Source organism: Sander vitreus, chromosome 23 (assembly GCF_031162955.1).
Source record: "Sander vitreus isolate 19-12246 chromosome 23, sanVit1, whole genome shotgun sequence".
NCBI lineage: Eukaryota > Metazoa > Chordata > Actinopteri > Perciformes > Percidae > Sander > Sander vitreus.
Window position 1 is genome coordinate 22991949 of NC_135877.1, and position 22500 is coordinate 23014448.

The window sequence follows — 22500 nt, forward strand, 5'->3', positions numbered from 1 at the left end:
GGGACCTTCTTCCCTTATTAGACATTCTTTGGCATCAGTGACCACAAGTAAGTTTCAATTATATTATATTATATAGTTAATATAAGCAATTTATTATGGAGTTTACAGTACGTGACAGCCTTTATCTCCATTGTATAGCTTTTATGGTATTCTTATTGTAGTTTCCGTTTTCAGGACATGTTTAGCACGTGTATATTTAAGTAACTAGGGAGTCATTAGCCTCAGTTGTGTTTATGTTAGTTAACATTGATGTTTATTTGTTTCCTTTACAGCCACACCTACTGTGTGAAGAAATAGTGCCTGTGCATCTGTATTATAAAGAATGTCCCTGCCGTCCGTGTCCTGACTAGACACCCCATATCGGTGACTAATTGTCATAACCAGTAAGGGCCCCCATTACAGGTCACGTTCAAAATCGTAACCTGTACACAAATCAATAAATCAAAATAACGTGACCATTTCACGAACTGGCGTGAGACCGGGTTGGTCTATTTGTTGAATGTATAGAGAGTTAACACCTACCGAAGTCAAATTCCTTGTGTATGTACGTATACTTGGCCAGTAAAACTGATTCTGATGAACTACAGGTTAATCAATAAACAGATAACTGAACACAAAGTACAATAACCTTTACCGCAGCGACTCTCCTCCGTCTGAACTCCGAACAGGAAGTCCCACTTGGCTTGGGCGATCTTCTGCGATCGGGAGGATGGAGTCGACAACAAAGACGCTGCTGAGCCGGCGTCCGACTGCATGAAGAGGAAAGACAGCATATTTAGTGCATATGTGACAGACTTAAGTTATTGTTTATCCCAACCAGCAACCTGTTTTCATTCCGAACTCGTAAAATCAGGACGTTTGGACAGTGGCTGTCAGTGTCTGATGCGACGAAAAAGTCTTTCAGCGTGTTTGTGTAACGCACCGGGGAGAGCAGCAGTTACAGAGGATTTAGAGAGGAGTACGTAAGGAGGATGGTTGGGGGAGGTGGATGGGTCAAACACAGGACTTTCACCCAGGAGAGCGGGGTTCACCTCCTGCTTGCTATAGTCGATTTTTTCTTTCCTCCCGCGTCACAGAACTGTACGCCCTCCCACGACCTTTTCCTTAACATAACGGCGTCAAAAGGGACGTCAATAGTCCCGACCAAGCACGTTTACTTATCGCTCTAAAGGGACGTCAATAGTCCCGACCAAGCACGTTTACTTATCGCTCTGAAGGGACGTCAATAGTCCCGACCAAGCACGTTTACTTATAGCGTTAAAGGGACGTCAATAGTCCCGACCAAGCACGTTTACTTATAGCGCTAAAGGGGACGGCAATAGTCCCGACCAAGCACGTTTACTTATAGCGCTAAAGGGGACGTCAATAGTCCCGACCAAGCACGTTTACTTATAGCTCTAAAGGGGACGGCAATAGTCCCGACCAAGCACGTTTACTTATAGCTCTAAAGGGGCGTCAATAGTCGACCAAGCACGTTTACTTATAGCTCTAAAGGGGACGTCAATAGTCCCGACCAAGCACGTTTACTTATAGCGCTAAAGGGACGTCAATAGTCCCGACCAAGCACGTTTACTTATCGCTCTAAAGGGACGTCAATAGTCCCGACCAAGCACGTCTACTTATAGCTCTAAAGGGACGTCAATAGTCCCGACCAAGCACGTTTACTTATAGCGCTAAAGGGGCGGCAATAGTCCCGACCAAGCACGTTTACTTATAGCGCTAAAGGGGACGTCAATAGTCCCGACCAAGCACGTTTACTTATAGCTCTAAAGGGGCGTCAATAGTCCCGACCAAGCGCGTTTACTTATAGCTCTAAAGGGGCGTCAATAGTCGACCAAGCACGTTACTTATAGCGCTAAAGGGGACGGCAATAGTCCCGACCAAAGCACGTTTACTTATAGCTCTAAAGGGGACGGCAATAGTCCCGACCAAGCACGTTTACTTATAGCTCTAAAGGGGCGTCAATAGTCCCGACCAAGCACGTTTACTTATAGCTCTAAAGGGGCGTCAATAGTCCCGACCAAGCACGTTTACTTATAGCTCTAAAGGGACGTCAATAGTCCCGACCAAGCGCGTTAACTTATAGCTCTAAAGGGACGTCAATAGTCCCGACCAAGCTCGTTTACTTATAGCTCTAAAGGGACGTCAATAGTCCCGACCAAGCACGTTTACTTATCGCTCTAAAGGGACGTCAATAGTCCCGACCAAGCACGTTTACTTATAGCGCTAAAGGGACGTCAATAGTCCCGACCAAGCACGTTTACTTATAGCTCTAAAGGGACGGCAATAGTCCCGACCAAGCACGTTTACTTATAGAACTAAAGGGACGTCAATAGTCCCGACCAAGCACGTTTACTTATAGCGCTAAAGGGACGGCAATAGTCCCGACCAAGCACGTTTACTTATAGCGCTAAAGGGACGTCAATAGTCCCGACCAAGCACGTTTACTTATAGCTCTAAAGGGACGGCAATAGTCCCGACCAAGCACGTTTACTTAAAGCTCTAAAGGGACGTCAATAGTCCCGACCAAGCACGTTTACTTATAGCTCTAAAGGGACGTCAATAGTCCCGACCAAGCACGTTTACTTATAGCTCTAAAGGGACGTCAATAGTCCCGACCAAGCACGTTTACTTATCGCTCTAAAGGGACGTCAATAGTCCCGACCAAGCACGTTTACTTATAGCGCTAAAGGGACGTCAATAGTCCCGACCAAGCACGTTTACTTATAGCTCTAAAGGGACGGCAATAGTCCCGACCAAGCACGTTTACTTAAAGCTCTAAAGGGACGTCAATAGTCCCGACCAAGCACGTTTACTTATAGCGCTAAAGGGACGTCAATAGTCCCGACCAAGCGCGTTTACTTATAGCGCTAAAGGGACGTCAATAGTCCCGACCAAGCTCGTTTACTTATAGCGCTAAAGGGACGGCAATAGTCCCGACCAAGCACGTTTACTTATAGCGCTAAAGGGACGGCAATAGTCCCGACCAAGCACGTTTACTTATAGCGCTAAAGGGGACGTCAATAGTCCCGACCAAGCACGTTTACTTATAGCTCTAAAGGGACGGCAATAGTCCCGACCAAGCATCGTTTACTTATAGCTCTAAAGGGGACGTCAATAGTCCCGACCAAGCACGTTTACTTATCAGCGTCTAAAGGGGACGGCAATAGTCCCGACCAAGCACGTTTACTTAAAGCGCTAAAGGGACGTCAATAGTCCCGTCCATATTTTACGAGATGGGTGTGAGAACGTGTTGCAACCAGTGATGCACTGAATCCAGGATTGGGCTTCTGATTGGGCTGAATATTGGGCTTTTTGACGGGGTTGGGTTTCTGCTGAACCCTACGCTGTCACTCCGCGCGCTACGCTGGTCGCCGTAATGACGGCGCCGTTGATTACAGGAAGGTGTTTACGTAGGTGGAGCTTCAATGCAGCAGGCTGAGAGGAAGTGGAAATGGAACTGGTGAGCAGAAAAAGTGTTGTTTGGCAGGACTTTCAGTCAAAAGAAGGCCATTCAAGTCCAGCTACATGTTCAATCTGCAATGCTGATTAGTCTGGTGGTGGCGAGGACCCTAAACAATACACAACATCACCGCTGTTACAACATCTGGTATGAAACATCTGGAAGAATACGAGCTGAGCATGAAGGAATCTACAGACAGCAGCCAGAATGCAGCAACTTCAGGTACGGCAAAGGAAGGACAGTCACTGTTTACTTCATTAATGTGTTGACTGTGTTCATGGACTGAGGACGGGACGAGGACTCAGCAGAACCTCAACCAGGGGGTTCAGGATTCAGCAGAATCTCAACCAGGGGGTTCAGGATTCAGCAGAATCTCAACCAGGGGGTTCAGGATTCAGCAGAACCCCAACCAGGGGGTTCAGGATTCGGCCGAACCCCAAAAATCTGGATTTGGTGCATCCCTAATCCCAACGTCTATAAAGCTGCTGAACTCCAACAGTAAATCTTAGCACAACAGAGCAAAAGTGCAATAAATACACCGGCACATGTTGCACTTTAAGTATTACTATTTACTGTTACTATTTAAGATGTCGTACTGTCTGTACAGTCATATGTGTCCTTCCTTTATGTCCTGAGATGCTTCGTTGATCTTATGTTTATTTTAGAATGGTTTTTCTGTGACATGTTTGTGTTGTGAACAGATTGCAGCACTATGCCCAAGACGTGTGTGTGTGTGTTTGACCTCCTTTAAACTGTAACAAACTTAACCCTACTAATAGACAATACAAGAAGTATAGAGAGGCAAAGTCCCGAGGCAAAGTCCCTCCGCTATTGGTGGACCCCATAGGATCTTTTTTTCGGAAACAAATGTGTCCGGTAGTGAACGGGGAGAGACAGATACTGTTTTGATCCCGTTTGAATTGAGCCATGAATTACACACATGGGGCCCTATCCTGCACCCAGCGCAGCGCAAAGCCCGACCCAAGTGTCTTTGCTAGTTTAAGACCGACGCAGTTGTCAGTTTTCCGTCCAGCGCCCACGTCATTTAAACAGCAAATGCACCTGCGCCCATCTGTGGCCCATGGGCGTGCTGGTCTTACAGGGAGGTATGTTCAGGTGCATTCTGGGCATGCTGGTCTTACAGGGAGGTGTGTTCAGGTGCATTCTGGGCATGCTGGTCTTACAGGGAGGTGTGTTCAGGTGCATTCTGGGCGTGCTGGTCTTACAGGGAGATGTGTTCAGGTGCATTCTGGGCGTGCTGGTCTTACAGGGAGGTGTGTTCAGGTGCATTCTGGGCGTGCTGGTCTTACAGGGAGGTGTGTTCAGGTGCATTCTGGGCGTGCTGGTCTTACAGGGAGGTGTGTTCAGGTGCATTCTGGGTGTGCTGGTCTTACAGGGAGGTGTGTTCAGGTGCATTCTGGGCGTGCTGGTCTTACAGGGAGGTGTGTTCAGGTGCATTCTGGGAGTATTGCTATGTTGAGGCAGTGGGAAGTGATGGCACCATTGACCAACAAAAACCTGGTCTAAAGTCAATAACGCAGCATTTCATTGTTATTTTAACAGAGCATTAGTAAAATGCTCCTAGGCTCGTGCACAGCACGTGCACACTATGCTTGTTACACACACAGGGACACAGCACACACACGCACACACACATGCAGAAGATTACAAATACAAATATTACGGTGCAGATCCTCCATCATAACAGCAATGCTCCAAGGTCCAAACGCGCCTGGCTTTTAAAGGGAATGGGAGATGATCTCTGATTGGTTGATTGCATGTTACGCCCAAAACACACCTCTGATTAATGAAGACACTAAGTACAACCCTTTTGAACCATGCGCCCGGCGCACGGACCCTTTTTTACCGCCGTCAAACTAGCAAAAGTGGATTTGGACACGCCCTAAACACACCTGCAGCAGGCGCTTCACGCCGTGTGCTTAGATCGTTAAAATAGGGCCCCAGATGTTTTAAGTTTAAAAGATAATTGTCAGTGAATTACATCTTTTGTCTCCCACGATATACGTCACCTTGCTCGCTCACTAGCTTAGCTCTGTTTCCCAGCATGATGATAGAAACCCTCCATGATAGAAATACACTGAGGAACAGAAGCTCACTCACTGGTGGGGAAGAACTTTGGTTTTCTGTTATATATTTATTGTTTTTGGAGGTAAATGTGACAATAAGTCATGACTTGATCAGTCAGAATCATTGACAGCCAACCTCCCCCTCCACACAGACTCAAAACATACACTTAATCTACACGATAACCTCCTCACACAACATACAACCAAACCCTTGCCACCCTCCCACCCAGCCGACCTGTATCCCTGAGCCGGTGTCTGCCGTATCGTGGCTGGACTGGCTCGAGGTTTCGGGACACGGACTGTCGTTTCTGTCCATCTGGGAATCTCCCATGCTGCCTGTTACCCCACTGGAGCTTTGAGAGGATGTGCAAATAGCCCCGCTGTGATCCTGGACATCCTCCCTCTCGTTCTTGGAAACATTTAAAACTGGCGTCTGGTACTCCTGCAAGGACATGCTTATTCCTTTGTCTCCTACGACCTTCCTTTGATACTCTTCTTTGCTGGGAATGTAAACTCTAGACGCTGACTGTGTGTAGTTTTCTTCGCAGTGTTCGTCTCGGTCTTGGACCGGTCCAGTGTCCCTCCACTGACTGCTCCAGCTCACAGGCAATGCTTCTGTGTTTTGGCTCGAGATAAGTCTCCTGGAGAGTTCAGGGCTGTTCTTAAGCGATTTGTCAAAGAGGTGATCATACTGCTTGCACTCCATGTCAGGCGTTTTGTGTTCTCCGGTGTACTGTGGATGTTGGTAGCGGTGCAGGGCTGACACGTCCCTTGTGGGTTGATGCTGTGGATCCAAAACTGGTGATTGAGAAGTGGCTGCACGGTGCGACCTAGCCGGCAAGGCTGGAGATGCTGGTGAAGACCGGCCTTTCTGGGATAAGAGAGGAGAGACGGGTCCTGGTCTGGTCTGAGGTATTGCTTGGTCTGTTTTCCATTTGTGGTTCTGGTTCTCAGTGTGTAAAAGCTCAGGGGAGCTTTGTCTATGAAGAGTGGCGTTAGGTTGGGATTCTCTCAGGAATGACCGTCCCATCTTGGGACACTCTGACCTCAGGGACTCCGTTTGAGATGGTGTTGCAGAGGGAGTATGGCTTTCTGGAAAAATGGTGGACAGTTTGGTAGCTCCCACTGCTAAATCACAAGACATTTCAGCATTTACGGATGAGGAGACGCTCCTCCTGCTGTTGTTAGGGCTGACCGCATCACTGGCTCTGCTACTGCAGTGGGATTTGTAGTGTGTCTTGCTGGATAAGTTATCATTAGTACTGTAGTGTATACTGTCTGTAGCGTTATGAGTGGTGTTGCTGATGTGTTGTGGGTTCCCAATAGTCCTGGAACAGTTGCTGGTGGGGAATATGCTAGTTGGGATCTCGTGCTGGATGTCTGTGGGTCTCCCCGCGGGCAATGGTGGATGGAATTTGCTGGACAACCTGGGGCTCTCGTCCCCAACAAACAGCCTCTTCTGGCTCTGTTGGGGCGAGCCATGTACGCGAAGAGGTGAGGTTGGAGCCGCTGAGGGGGAGGAGTACCCAGTGTGGGCACAGAGTTGTTCAGAGGCTGGACTTCTGGGTAATCCATTCACGGAACCACGGCAGACTCCCCTTTCCATCTCCAGGAGCTGGGCCTTGGATGGCAGGGTGACAGTGCTACGGGAAAGGATAGGTGACCCCTGCCAGGACCGAGGGCAGCGAGGGGATTGGTAGCTCCATGGCAGAGTCGGGCTGCAATTCCCTGGACTGTGATCAGCGAACCTACGCCTGAGATCTGGGGATCCAAACTCCTCAAAGGCCCTGTAGGTGGCATCTCTGGCAACTGTGTCTGGGGTTGACCTTTGTATGTAAGGCGAGCGCTGTGGGGATTGATTATGAAACGAGTTAGGGGGATTAGGGTAAGGGTACCACACTGGGTCATTCATCCTCTTCTGGAGGTGGCACTCTGTTCTCGCTCTCTCACTTTGGCACACAGAGGTGTGGCGTCCCCCCATGCTGTGAATGTTAGCTTTCTCTATGTAGCCAAAGGTCACCACAGATGTCTTCCCCTTCTCACCCCCCACCCCTGGGACCTCATAGGACCTGCGGTTGCTGGTAGGTGTGGAGGGTACAGTCAGCAGCCCAGAAGATGTAGAAGATGGGGAGATAAGCACCCTTTCTCGGGAGGGATCCATGTCAGAGGTAGGGGTGCGTGCCAATGAGCCATGTTGACCTGGAGCAGTCATTGCAGGCGCAAGAACCTGGAGTATTTGTCCCAAACTGTCTTGCAACACATCCTGCCGATGGAACTGGGTGGGAGACCCTGTGGCGTCAGGGTTTTGTAGTTGGAAGCTGACTGATTGCCTGGAGGAAGACTTTGAGGGGGGTAAGCTGTGGCTTCCAACCCCAGTTTGGTGCTGAGAGACTGGGGAATGATCCTGAGTCCGGTTGGGGCTGGAGCTTCTCTGGGAGTGAGGGAGGACGTCTGGGCACTGAAGTATCAAGTGAGCAGTCCCATCATCTCTTATTCCCGGCACCTTCTCTGCTTCCTCAGCAACAGATCTCACCTCAACGTACAGGTGGAGGACTTTACCTGCCTGGGACATGTTGGTACCTTAGCGACCTAAATGCCCTGGTATTACTGTTCCTTAGACCGTCGCTCTGTGTGCAAAGGGTCCCTTTGCCTTTTGGTACCCAAAGTAAAGTGCCAAACTGTTTGATTAAGGTCAGAGGTGGAAATGGACTACTAGGTCCGTCCTCCATCTGCTCCTCATCTCTTCAACCTGCAACAGGAAGCAGAGACAGAGACACAGTTAATATTACACAATTCATAAGCAAATGGGCAGCAGATAATCTCTAAAATTCACTTTCTTTAAGATCTCACAACATCCTTTCATGACACACAGCCTTCCCACATGATCAAAAACCAAACAAGCAGATGGAAATTGATAGAAATAAGACAAATTATAATGTGGGGTTTGAGAAAATATGTGCTAAAAGTTAACATCTTCAGCTTTGTCCTAATCAAGTCCAGATCCTCCTCATTCCTTAAAATGTCCTATATCATGCTGCTTTTTGGATACTTTTATATAGACCTTAGTGGTCCCCTAATACTGTATCTGAAGTCTCTTTTATATAGACCTTAGTGGTCCCCTAATACTGTATCTGAAGTCTCTTTTATATAGACCTTAGTGGTCCCCTAATACTGTATCTGAAGTCTCTTTTATATAGACCTTAGTGGTCCCCTAATACTGTATCTGAAGTCTCTTTTATATAGGCCTTAGTGGTCCCCTAATACTGTATCTGAAGTCTCTTTATATAGGCCTTAGTGGTCCCCTAATACTGTATCTGAGCTTTCATTTTCTCAAAGGCAGAGCAGGATACCCAGGGCTCGGTTTAGACCTATCACCATTTCTAGTCACTGGGGGACCATAGGCAGGCTGGGGGGACTCATATTAATGTTAAAAATTATTTAATTTCAATTGGCTATATGATTGGGCCTCTTGTGCGCGCCGGTTCGGACAGAAAAATGTGGCCCGATCCGCACTCTAGTGGAAAAACCTTTAGGTACACACTTAAAGGAGAATCCCGGTCGATATCACCCCGTAGCTCTGTTGTGTGTAAATGTGGAGAGCTGTCAGTAGTGAGAAACACGAGAACAATCAGTGCTGCCTACACCGTGTTAGCCTCCTGCTAGCGTTAGCATCCAACAGGCTGAAACAGGGCAGGTTTTAAACCTGTTTTTAGCCTCTAAACAGGCTCGAAATGTCATTATAAGTCCCCATGTGGAACAAACCTGCTATGTTTAAATAATTCAGCCAGCTGTGTTTATTTCTGCTGCCTCCAGCTTCATCTGAAACTAAATGTGTCTTCTGACAACAACAACACACCTTCCACGTTCTGTGTGTGTGTGTCGCGTTAGGTCACGGCAGTTTCCTGCGGTGCCGCTATGACGTCCAGCCACGCTGAGGCGGTACTAAAATCTGCAATGGGAAACGGACGCACAGTGAGGCGAGTAGAGTCGAGGCGGGTCGAGCAGGTACCATGTAATGGAAAAACGCCATAACGTAGCCGTAACTACACCCACTGTAACCTACACAGTCTCTGTAGGGTGAGGAATTCACAACACAAGTGTCTACCCATGTGCAGTGATTCCTTCTGAGGGAACACAGGGAATCTGACTGCAGGAGATGTGACAGAAAGACATAATAGTTCTGGTGTTGTGACGGCAAAACAATTGCTTAGGGACCGTCTACATACCGAAAAGAGCTACAACAAACATATGTAGGCTATTAATTAAATGATTAAATAAGGTAGTGTCTCCAAACTTACCTCATTTATAACGTGTCTCCTGCTAGTTGTACTACAGCACTTACTTTTAAAAAAATAAGCATATGCCTATTTTTGAAAATATTTTTGCATCTCTTTTCGGTGTTGTAGTTTGTAGACGGTCCCTAAGCCCTCCTCGCAGTATCAACACGGGAACTAAACAGAGCTGAATGAACGTTTAGGTCTTTCTGTCACATCTCCTGCAGTCAGATTCCCTGTGTTCCCTCAGAAGGAATCACTGCACATGGGTAGACACTTGTGTTGTGAATTCCTCACCCTACAGAGACTGTGTAGGTTACAGTGGGTGTAGTTACGGCTACGTTATGGCGTTTTTCCATTACATGGTACCTGCTCGACCCGCCTCGACTCTACTCGCCTCACTGTGCGTCCGTTTCCCATTGCAGATTTTAGTACCGCCTCAGCGTGGCTGGACGTCATAGCGGCACCGCAGGAAACTGCCGTGACCTAACGCGACACACACACACAGAACGTGGAAGGTGTGTTGTTGTCAGAAGACACATTTAGTTTCAGATGAAGCTGGAGGCAGCAGAAATAAACACAGCTGGCTGAACTATTTAAACATAGAAGGTTTGTTCAGGACGCCCCCGTCTGTCGCTTTCACGTCACCTTTTGGTATCGCCTCAGCTCGCTGGGAACCTCGACTGAGCTGGTACTACATAAAGTACCTGTTAGCAGGTACCAGGGACTTTTTTTCGTAATGGAAAACCAAAAAAGGCGAGTAGAGGCGAGGCGAGCAGGTACCACGTGATGGAAAAGCGCCAATAGTTGCTACTAGGCCTGCACGATTCGGGGAAAAATATGAAGTGTAATGTTTATTGCACACATGAGCCATGACAAAACAAAACACATTGGCAGTACCAAACATAGATTATTTTTGGCACCTTTAGCACATTGTGCATCACCACCAGCCTGTAAACACAGAGGCTTCAATGAAGAGAAGGGAGAGCTCTGCAGCGCTGGGAGCTCTTTAACACCTATTTCATACCGTCTATGTTTAAAACTCACAGAAGACAGTCGTAGTGATCCAGTCGGCTCGTATCACGATTGTATAACGATTAATCGTGCAGGCCTATACGCTACTTACATAAGTTACGTAAGAAATCGCCTCGTGTTTTGTTTCCTTACAGCAGTTGCTTGTTCAGAAGTCAGAGACGATGCAAGTTCGTACTCTTGAAATTTAGTTATTTTGGCAGCAGATTAAGCTATTCCTCAGTTGTTTCAGTCTGAAATGAGTACTGAATACTAACCGTTTTCACCCTGTGATGTGAAGCTGCTAGCTAGTTAACTGTGTTTTGCTAGCGTGCTAATTGTATGTGCTAGCTTGCTTTATTTTAGTGCGATACGTCTTCGGGGCTTTAATCATTACTCTGCTGGAGAGAATGTTCATTTTTACTTTTACAGTGTGATAGAAATTGTACATTTTATTTCAGCATTTGTTACTATAAGTGATTATTAACCCACTGTTCTGTCAGATAATAGTAGTTATAACAGCTGTTGCTTGCACTGTCATACATGCAACGATGTACAGCTTGTGACTGCTTGTAATGCACTACTGAGTATAAACTCCACCTGGTGACTCGTGCTCTTTGATAGGAGCCCTGAAGCGGCCAATACACACACTATCCAGCATTTACAGGGTTAAATCCCAACAACTTGTAATGACATTTAGAGCCTGTTTAGAGGCTTAAAACACGTTCAAAACCTGCCCTGTTTCAGCCTGTTGGGTGCTAACGCTAGCAGGAGGCTAACACGGTGTAGGCAGCTACTGACAGCTCTCCACATTTACACACAACAGAGCTATGTGTTGAAATCCACCGGAAGTCTCCTTTAACACACTTTAGGTTGGGTTTTACTTTCATTTGTCACCCATTCTGCAAACTAACTGTAAATAAACTAAGTGGTAAAATGTGTTCTGGTCTTTTGAGACCAAACGATCACGTGAAAACTGCGAGTTAGATTTGTATATTAATGGATTTAAAGGAGCTTGATGCAAACAGCCTTCGTACGAGCTGTCTGATTTTGCAGGTTGTACCAACAAACACTTATTTACTTGTTTCTTAATTTTATATTTGATTGTCGTTCTATTGCTTTATTTTCGGTCTTTGTTGAATGTTGTCTGTCTACGGTTTCCGTGTGTCTGACTCAGTACGAATTAAGGAGAAGAAAGACGTTTGTTGTTTGTTGAGATTGGTGGTTTAGATCATGAGGAGAAGTCTAAAGTCACATGAAAACATAAGAGGCTGCAGGAAATCACACACACACATACACACACACACACACATAGAGACAGACACACACACACACACAGACAGACAGACACACACACACAGAGACAGACACACACACACACGCACACACACACACATAGAGACACACACACACACAGACAGACAGACACACACACACAGAGACAGACACACACACACACACACACACACAGACACACATAGAGACAGACACACACACACACAGAGACAGACACACACACACACAGAGTCACACACACACACACACACACACAGTCACACACACACACACATAGAGAGACACACACACACATATAGAGACAGACACACACACACACGCACACATAGAGACAGACACACACACACAGTCATACACATACACGCGCACACACAGACACACACACACAGACACACACAAAGTCACATAGAGACAGACACGCACACACACACAAACACACAGACACACACAATAAGATTTAGTTATATTCAGAATGAGGCCTTTTTCTGAATATAGTATTTTCTGATTAAGACGTGTGTGATATTCTGGTATTATTCAGGTTTTAGAGGTCTTTGAACATGTAAACAGCACATTCAGAATATACGTCTCAATCTGGGTTTTTACTGCAGTTTACGGCGTACGGTCAGCTCTGTGCATTGCTATGGTTACTGTACACCAGTGTTTCTCAAATGGGGGTACGTGTCCCCCTAGGGGTACTTTAGAGGACTGCAGGGGGTACATGTCCCCCTAGGGGTACTTTAGAGGACTGCAGGGGGTACGTGTCCCCCTAGGGGTACTTTAGAGGACTGCAGGGGGTACGTGTCCCCCTAGGGGTACTCTAGAGGACTGCAGGGGGTACGTGTCCCCCTAGGGGTACTCTGGAGGACTGCAGGGGGTACATGTCCCCCAGGGGTACTTAAGAGGACTGCAGGGGGTACGTGTCCCCCTAGGGGTACTCTGGAGGACTGCAGGGGGTACATGTCCCCATTTTAGGCCTTTATTTCCATAGGACAGATGAAGGGAATGACATGCAGCAAAGGGCCTGCGGCCTTTCTAATGGTGCTCCATTTGTAAGGAACATGCATTCCTTATGGGGATGAGCAGCAGCGCTGAGTATGTGGGTTGCACCCATGAAATATTTGCCAAATCTTCTCTGCCAATGCCAAACGGCTTATTCTGCCGTTGACCCGTTTGGTGTTTGGTGGATTGGATGATTGAAGTTTGAAGAAACAAGACATATTGGCAATTCAACAATGTATTCATTTCACAAACAGGAGCCTCAGTAGCGTGTGGAAGAACCATACACAGCCACAACAGCCTGGCCTCAACCCCATTCAACACTTGTGGGATCAGCTTGGGGTGCTGTTGGTGCCAGAGTGACCAACACGACCACGTTGGCTGACTTGCGACAAATGCTGGTTGAAGAATGGGACACCATCCCCCAGCAGTGTGAGACCAGGCTGGTGACCAGCGTGAGGAGGAGGTGCCAGGCTGTTGTGGCTGTGTATGGTTCTTCCACACGCTACTGAGGCTCCCGTTTGTGAAATGAATCCATTGTTGAATTGCCAATATGTCTTGTTTCTTCAAACTTCAATCATCCAATCCACCAAACACCAAACGGGTCAACGGCAGAATAAGCTGTTTGGCATTGGCAGAGAAGATTTGGCAAATATTTCATGGGTGCAACCCACATACTCAGCGCTGCTGCTCATCCCCATAAGGAATGCATGTTCCTTACAAATGGAGCACCATTAGAAAGGGAACTAAACAGGCTTTCCAACAGTATAAGATGTATTGCCAAAAAGCATAGTTACCACAGAGAAATAATCTACCAAATACACACGTCCTTACTTTTTGTACTAAGTTTATTTACATTTTATATGTTATTGTTGTTAGGGTTTTATATATATATATATATATATATATATATATATATATATATATTTCTTAGTGAATGTTTTGAGGGTTTTTAAACCTTATTTACCTGTTTAATTTCATGCATTTTGGTTTTTCTGTCTTGTTATCTGTGCACATAACTAAAGTAAAACCCTAACTAACACGTTAGGGAAACTGTGGTTGGAGTTTGGGTCCAAACGGATTCTGGGGATTTTGGTTTTCCAGTTTTCAGCAGTGAATCAGACTAAAAATCTGCAGAATTTAGCGGAGTGTTTTTCTGCTTGAAGTAGAGATATGTTCACATTTTTATTTATTTTTGTATTTTATACAGATTTGTATAAAATCTGAGGGATTCTGTGTTCCTGCCGATCGGTCAACTAATAGTTTCAGCTCTGACTTTTATCTGACGTGAACTCTGCCCTCGGTTTAGTAACGTGGCTGTAAACTGTAAATTATTATAAGTGCGCACACACACACACACACACACACAGACCTGAACACACACACACACACACACCTGAACACACACACACACACACACACACACACAGACACCTGAACACACACACACAGACCTGAACACACACACACCACACACACACACACACACACCTACACACACACACAGACCTGAACACACACACACCTGAACATACACACACACACACACCTGAACATACACACACACACAGACCTGAACATACACACACACCTGAACATACACACACACCTGAACATACACACACACACAGAGACCTGAACACACACACCTGAACACACACACACACACCTGAACACACACACACACACACACACCTGAACACACACCTGAACACACACACACACACCTGAACACACACACACCTGAACACACACACCTGAACACACACACACACACACACACACACCTGAACACACACACCTGAACAGAGCCTTCAAACTGCTCTCAGATCAGCCGACTGTCAACAAAACTTTATTTAGATCCTCAAGACTTATAAACGAATGGTGAAAAACATTCATCACCCTGCAGGTAGAGAGAGTGTGTGTGTCTGTGTGTGTGTGTCTGTCTGTCTGTCTGTCTGTCTGTCTGTGTGTCTGTGTGTGTGTGTGTCTGTCTGTGTGTGTGTGTGTGTGTGTGTGTGTGTGTGTGTGTGTGTGTGTGTGTGTGTGTGTGTGTGTGTGTGTGTGATAAGCACACAGTTAGCCCTACTTTTCCTGGACTCTGCTAATAGGATTCTCCTCTCCCTCCCTCCCTCCCTCCCTCTCTCTCTCCTCCCAGCATGCTCTGCTCAATCCACCAACACACACACGTAAAACCACACGTATGCAGAAACATGCGTCAACACACACACACACACACACACACACACACAGACATACACAGACAGCAGCTGTAACCTTACCTGTGTGTCCTCGGCGCTGCAGCAATGTACGTCCTCGGAGTTGCCGTGGTAACCTATTTTTCCGCTCTCTCTCTCTGTGTCGTCCCGTCTCTCTCTCTCTCTCTCTCTCTCTCTCTCTCTCTCTCTCTCTCTCTCTCTCTCTCTCTCTCTCTCTCTCTCTCTCTGAACACTTGTTGTCTGCAGCAGCAGAGCCGGCTCATCGTGGATTTACAGACTCGACTCAGCGTCTCCTCCTCCTCCTCCGACTCCTCCTCTTCCTCTTCCTCTTCCTCCCCCCCCCCCCCGATCGCTATCAATCAGCTGACGTCCCGCCCCTTCTTCTAGGCAGCCTGCCAGCCAATCACGTCCTCCACTGCTCCTCCCTGCAGACCTTGCCTCATTCAGCCAATGATGAGCAGCTCTAGCAGATGGCACAGATTATTAGTGTGTGTGTGTGTGTGTGTGTGTGTGTGTGTGTGTGTGTGTGAGGTAAGAGAGAAGGCCAAACACCCTCTATTACTAAAGATAGTGCATTTCAAGAAGCGCCATATTCACTACCACCAATGTAAAGAACCCAGAACTGAAGTTTTTATAAGCTGCTGACCCAAAAAAAACTGACAAAAAGTGGAACCAGACGGGAGGAATCAGCAGGAAGACGGGAAGACACTTATGGACTTACAAACACGCTTTTCCTGGGTGAAAGTCTTGTGTTTTCGCACTTTGTCCCAGTGGTGTAGCCGTAGCTACAGCTGTCAAAGATGACGGCCGTTCTGCACGTCGTGTCTCGACAGCCAGCTCTATCTCCACAGCGCTGCAGAGGAAGGTCTGGCTTCACTACAGATGCATTCTGGGATAGCAGAATAAAACTCTCTGGGTTGTTTGCATTTCTTTAAACCAATCCCAATGGTCTTGGGCGGCGCTGAGCTCCAAACGCAGCGACGGTGTCTCTGCTAAATAGTCTCAGAAAGGAACTGGTTCTGGTGGAACATTTGCACCCCGCTACAGAAAACGCCACATACAATATTAAACTGGTGACACACTACAGTAACGTGAGCTATTTAACACTCGTGTCCATCGATACGCAACGATATTGTAGTGTTGACTATTGGTGCTTTCACAAAATATTTACATAATGAGATTTTTGATAAATAATCATCAGTAATGTGGATATAATGACTAAGTGAGTAAAGGGAAATAATAGAACAGCTACAGCAGTCTGGTGAGTTCAGAGCATTACATCACTTTACTGTAATACAGCCTTTAAAAACCAGGAGAAGACGCTTATGTCATATCACGATATCCAGAAACTAAGACGATATCTAGTCTCATATTTCACGATATTGATATAATATCCATATATTGCCCAGCCCTAAAATCAACACTCACTCACATTTAGAGACCGACAACCCCCGTTAACATTCCCCAATGGTTTTTTTAATGAAAGATATGGATTTCCACCGGAGGGAATTACGTATAGGCTATATAGTATATATAGTATATTTCTCGGCTTCTTGAGCACATGGGTTTGAATTAAGTTTTTATTATTATTATTATTATTATTATTATTATTATTATTATTATGCTCTCACAATGGCGTCCCACTGCCAGGGTTGCAACTGAAAAAATAGGCTAAGGCAACGCCAGTTTATGGGAAGCACAAGTGTAATTATGGTCAGATCTTGATCAAGCCTACTGCTCCCAATAAGTGACAAAATAACGCCAACGTGTTCCTATGATTGTTGTGATTTGTAGAGTCACAGCGTGTACAAATAACAAGGTCACATGACACACAGCCATCTTCTAACCGTATACATACTGGGAACTATATTCTCAGAAAGGCGAAGCTCTGCTACTGCTGCTACTTGGGCGGAGGGATATGCTTTGCAGCAAGCCTTTCTGAGAATATATGAGAAGGGTATGTCTGGACTTATCTAACTCTGGGGGTTACGGTGAATAAGACAAAGTCCCGATAAGTCGGCGTGTTCCTTTAAGATGAAGTCGTACACGGACGTTAAGATGAAGTCGTACGGTCTGACGGACGTTAAGATGAAGTCGTACGGTCTGACGGACGTTAAGATGAAGTCGTACACGGACGTTAAGATGAAGTCGTACGGTCTGACGGACGTTAAAATGAAGTCAGTCAACCCAAAACTGATAGACTTTGGGGTCAGAGGTGCTTGCAACTGATGTTTTCATGTGGGGGGGGGGTAGCTAGGCGGAATGAGGGAGAGAATACCATTGCAGTATTTCTACTGAATAAAAACAGAAAATTGGAAAAACAGCGTTTTGCCTGCAAAACCGTGTCTGTGTTCTTCCTATTTATGTAGCATTATAGTTTGCTCTTCTTATGTAAAATATCCGGCTCTGGAAGATGTTTGTGATTGGTCGTGCTGTGCAAACCCCGCCTCTTTTATGTGACCGTGCGCATCGCTGGATTGGGAAACCCCAAAGGGGGTAAGGGGGTCAGCTTCGCTTCAGAGCTCGAACCTCCTATGGAGCCATTCTGATGCTACCAAGCCATCAGCTCCCGTTAGCATCCCGTTAGCATCCCGTTAGCATCCCATTGACTGCCATTCATTCTGACGTCACTTTGACAGAGAATACCTTTACATCTGAAGCGTTTAAAGACTCTATTTGTCCGTTGTTTATTTCTAAAGAAACACGACAATGTATAAAAGGCTCCATTACCTTGTAGCTCACGTTATGGCTCCGTAGCAGACGTTTTTATAACAATAGGCTAACGATTGGGTCATAACCACGAGACTTCCTGTCTCATAGTAGAGGAGTTACCGTATAGTACAGGAGAAGCTCTCAGGCAGTTTGGACTTCCATCAGCTGTTTAAGTGTAATGACTAATGTTAACTATCATTTTAGTGATCAATAATGAGCCTGTGTCTATGTTATCTCCTTACATATACCTACGCTCTCCGTCTCTGCTAGATTGGGAATGATTGAGATTTCTCTTGGCACAGCTACCAGAAGACTTCCAACTTTCAGACAGGTTGCTCACGTCACATCTACGTCTTCAAGCTCAGTTGGAGGCTGCTCAGTAACGCTCAGCCATCACCGGGAAAGAGACGTCACTGGTCTCCGTCCAGAGACACGGGGTCTGCTGGTCCATTTATATCCAGTCTATGGGAAACCCTGGGTTGACTAAACTAACCAGAGGAGCTGAAATGAAGTAGTGAAAGCCCTGTTTGTCATCCTTTCGGTGTCGCTGCGTGTCCGAGGGTTGGGTCGATACAACCGGCCAGGTAAATCACTACAGGTAGTGGTTATATACAATTACTTACTTTAATTGGCTCGGAGTCTGACAACAAGACCTTTAAAAGATCTGGATTGGAGACCTTTTGAAGACCTTCACCGTGTGTTTAAAACCAGGGATGCCCTGAATCCAGGATTGGGCTTCTGATTGGGCTGAATATTGGGCTTGTTGACGGGGTTGGGTTTCTGCTGAACCCTACGCTGTCACTCCGCGCTACGCTGGTCGCCGTAATGACGGCGCCGTTGATTACAGGAAGGTGTTTACGTAGGTGGAGCTTCAATGCAGCAGGCTGAGAGGAAGTGGAAATGGAACTGGTGAGCAGAAAAAGGGTTGTTTGGCAGTACTTTCAGTCAAAAGAAGGCCATTCAAGTCCAGCTACATGTTCAATCTGCAATGCTGATTAGTCTGGTGGTGGCGAGGACCCTAAACAATACACAACATCACCGCTGTTACAACATCTGGTATGAAACATCTGGAAGAATACGAGCTGAGCATGAAGGAATCTACAGACAGCAGCCAGAATGCAGCAACTTCAGGTACGGCAAAGGAAGGACAGTCACTGTTTACTTCATTAATGTGTTGACTGTGTTCATGGACTGAGGACGGGACGAGGACTCAGCAGAACCTCAACCAGGGGGTTCAGGATTCAGCAGAACCTCAACCAGGGGGTTCAGGACTCAGCAGAACCTCAACCAGGGAGTTCAGGATTCAGCAGAACCTTAACCAGGGGGTTCAGGACTCAGCAGAACCTCAACCAGGGGGTTCAGGATTCAGCAGAATCTCAACCAGGGGGTTCAGGACTCAGCAGAACCTCAACCAGGGGGTTCAGGACTCAGCAGAACCTCAACCAGGGGGTTCAGGATTCAGCAGAATCTCAACCAGGGGGTTCAGGATTCAGCCCAACCCCAAAAATCTGGATTAGGTGCATCCTTAATTGGCTCAGCGTCTGAGAACCAGACCTTTAAAGATCTGGATGGGAGACCTGTTGAAGACTACAGGTGGATTTAACAGGTCTCAACATTAAACTTCCCCGGCTGATTACAGACATTGACACCATTATTTTGTTGTGTTACAAGTTTTCTGAGATGTGATGTTTAAATATGCAAATAAGGCGTTATTCTTTGTGTTATGAAGCATAATAAAAATGACCAGCGGCAGAACAACTGGGGTCCTTTAAATAAACACAGCATTCAGTCTCTGCAGGAATATTTACAGCAAACATCAATCAGTCTGAACGCTGAACCAAGCACATCTGTCTGTCTGTCTGTCTGTCTGTCTGTCTGTCTGTCTGTGTCTGTCTGTCTGTCTGTCTATCTGTCTGTCTGTCTGTCTGTGTTTGTAGGTCTGTCTGTCTGTGTGTCTGTCTGTCTGTCTGTGTGTGTGTGTGTGTGTGTGTGTGTGTGTGTGTGTGTGTGTGTGTGTGTGTGTTTGTAGGTCTGTGTGTGTCTCTGTGTGTGTGTCTGTCTGTCTTTCTCTGTGTGTGTGTGTGTGTGTGTGTGTGTGTGTGTGTGTGTGTGTGTGTGTGTGTGTGTGTGTGTGTGTGTGTGTGTGTGTGTGTGTGTGTGTCTGTCTGTGTGTGTGTGTGTGTGTGTGTGTGTGTGTGTGTGTGTGTTTCTGTCTGTCTGTGTTTGTAGGTCTGTGTGTGTGTGTGTGTGTGTGTGTGTGTGTGTGTGTGTGTGTGTGTGTGTTTCTGTCTGTCTGTGTTTGTAGGTCTGTGTGTGTGTGTGTGTGTGTGTCTGTGTGTGTGTGTGTGTGTCTGTGTGTGTGTGTGTGTGTGTGTGTGTGTGTGTGTGTGTGTGTGTGTGTGTGTGTGTGTGTGTGTGTCTTTCTCTCTGTGTGTGTGTGTGTGTGTCTTTCTCTGTGTGTGTGTGTGTGTCTTTCTCTGTGTGTGTGTGTGTGTGTGTGTGTGTATTGCAGTACCTCAGTTACAGGAGGTGGAGCCACGCAGCAGGAAGTCTGAGAGGAGAGAAGATCAGATCGACTTAAAGCGACACAAACTGTGTCTGTATTTTACAAACTAAAATACTACGACTACATTTACCCAACTACTAGTGATGTCACAATACACCCAACGTACGATTCACAGCCTGTTGTTGTGAAACATCCGTTCATATCTGTCAACAGTAAAGCTCTGCCATGTTGGTATGTATTTATTACTGTCAGCAGCACTGCTGTGTGTGTGTGTGTGTGTGAGAGAGACACACACACACACATATACACAGAGAGACAGACACACACATACAAACAAAGACACATACACACGGAGAAAGACACACACAGAGAGACAGACACATACACACACATACAAACAGAGACACATACACACACAGACACACACACATGGAGAAAGACACACACAGAGAGAGACACACACACACAGAGACAGACACACACACACAGACACACACACATGGAGAAAGACACACACACACACAGAGACAGACACACACACACAGAGAGAGACAGACACATACACAGACACACATACACACACACACACACACGGAGAAAGACACACACACAGAGACAGACAGACAGACAGACAGACACAGAGACAGACAGACACAGAGACAGAGACAGACAGACACAGAGACAGACAGACACACACAGAGAGACAGACACATACACAGACACACACACATACATACACACACACACAGACATGGAGAAAGACACACAGAGACAGAGACACACAGAAACACACACACAAACAGAAACACACACTCAGAGAGACACACACACACACACACACACACACACACACAGAATCTCCAGTTTAATCTACTTATGATTTTACTGGTACAAATACACGCAATTATACATTAAAATGCATTAAGCTATGGGTGTGTTTTCTATTTCTAAGCGCCAATAATCAGCGAGCTGAGTCATGTCATTTTAAAGGTTGCTCGACCTTCCACAACCCTGATCCTGACTGATGAACACGGAGGACTCGGTTCAGTATGGTTCAGACCATTTCATGAAGCAGTTTGACCCATAAAACAAAACCGCAAACATAAAAAATGCTCATACGCAGTTTATTTAAGGATTACTTAAGTAATGAGGAGATTATGTTAAACAAAAAAGACCCGTTTTTGCCGGTTTTACGAGCTCCGACACTCGCTCTTCTCGGCAGCAGCAACACGCCTGAACTCCATTCAAAAATGTGTCAGTTTAACGGTCCTCTTGGTTATTCTCCACAGTAAACATAATCTACTATGTCAATTAAAGCCTGTCATTAAACACAAGGCTTTACTTTACAGTTCGGCGTGTATGTAATCGACCAACCAGATTTGCTTTTGCTGAAATGTTGACTTTTCCAAGATACTCGCGTTGCTGTTGCGACCGCTCAGCAGGCAGCCGCTAACAGACGAGGGGTTGTAAAAGTAGACATTTTACTAAAATAAGCTGCTGTTTCCTTGTATAATACGTATGCCGAAATAACGAGGAGATGCTAGTTAATTACGGAAAATATCCAATTATATTCATGTATATTTATAATTTGGCTAATATCAAATCAGGTTTTAAAAATACATGTTTTTCAAAGGAGTTTCGCACTTACCTTCAAGAGAGAATGTGATGTAGGGGGGCTTGCAGCTTCCCTGCGACCCTTGGAAACCACAGCAGCACCGACTCTGAGTCTCCCGGTAGGTCCATTTGACGTGAACGGTGTCGGTAGCGAGCGAACCGACGGCCACACCACATACGGCAGATGTTACGGTTAAGTGACCGGGAGTAACGGCTATAGCTAAGTTACTTTACATGCCGGGTAGCGGTGAAAGTGCAGCTGGAGATGAAGTGTTCTCAGCGTTCAGGAGTCCCTCTGGTTCATCTTTTTCTTCAGCCTCTT

General features: G+C 46.2%; 1 protein-coding gene across 3 annotated transcripts in view; it reads right to left on the minus strand.

Moving 5' to 3' along the window:
* The window catches only part of psda (pleckstrin and Sec7 domain containing a), a 91316-nt gene extending 68962 nt beyond the window's left edge, over positions 1–22354 (minus strand). Inside the window, exons 1-3 of one of the 3 annotated variants that reach the window (XM_078242614.1) lie at positions 22213–22354; positions 20574–20609; positions 629–749 (exon numbers count right to left, since the gene is read on the minus strand). Coding sequence is in view for 2 of the 3 variants with exons in the window: in XM_078242612.1 (XP_078098738.1) it covers positions 629–749; positions 5786–8122 (2458 nt within the window). In the remaining variant the exon portion in view is untranslated. Of the gene's footprint in view, positions 1–628; positions 750–5785; positions 8300–15409; positions 15662–20573; positions 20610–22212 lie in introns of those variants that run through there. The other 2 variants (XM_078242613.1, XM_078242612.1) reach the window with 2 other exon arrangements.
* Positions 22355–22500: the final 146 nt, after the last annotated feature.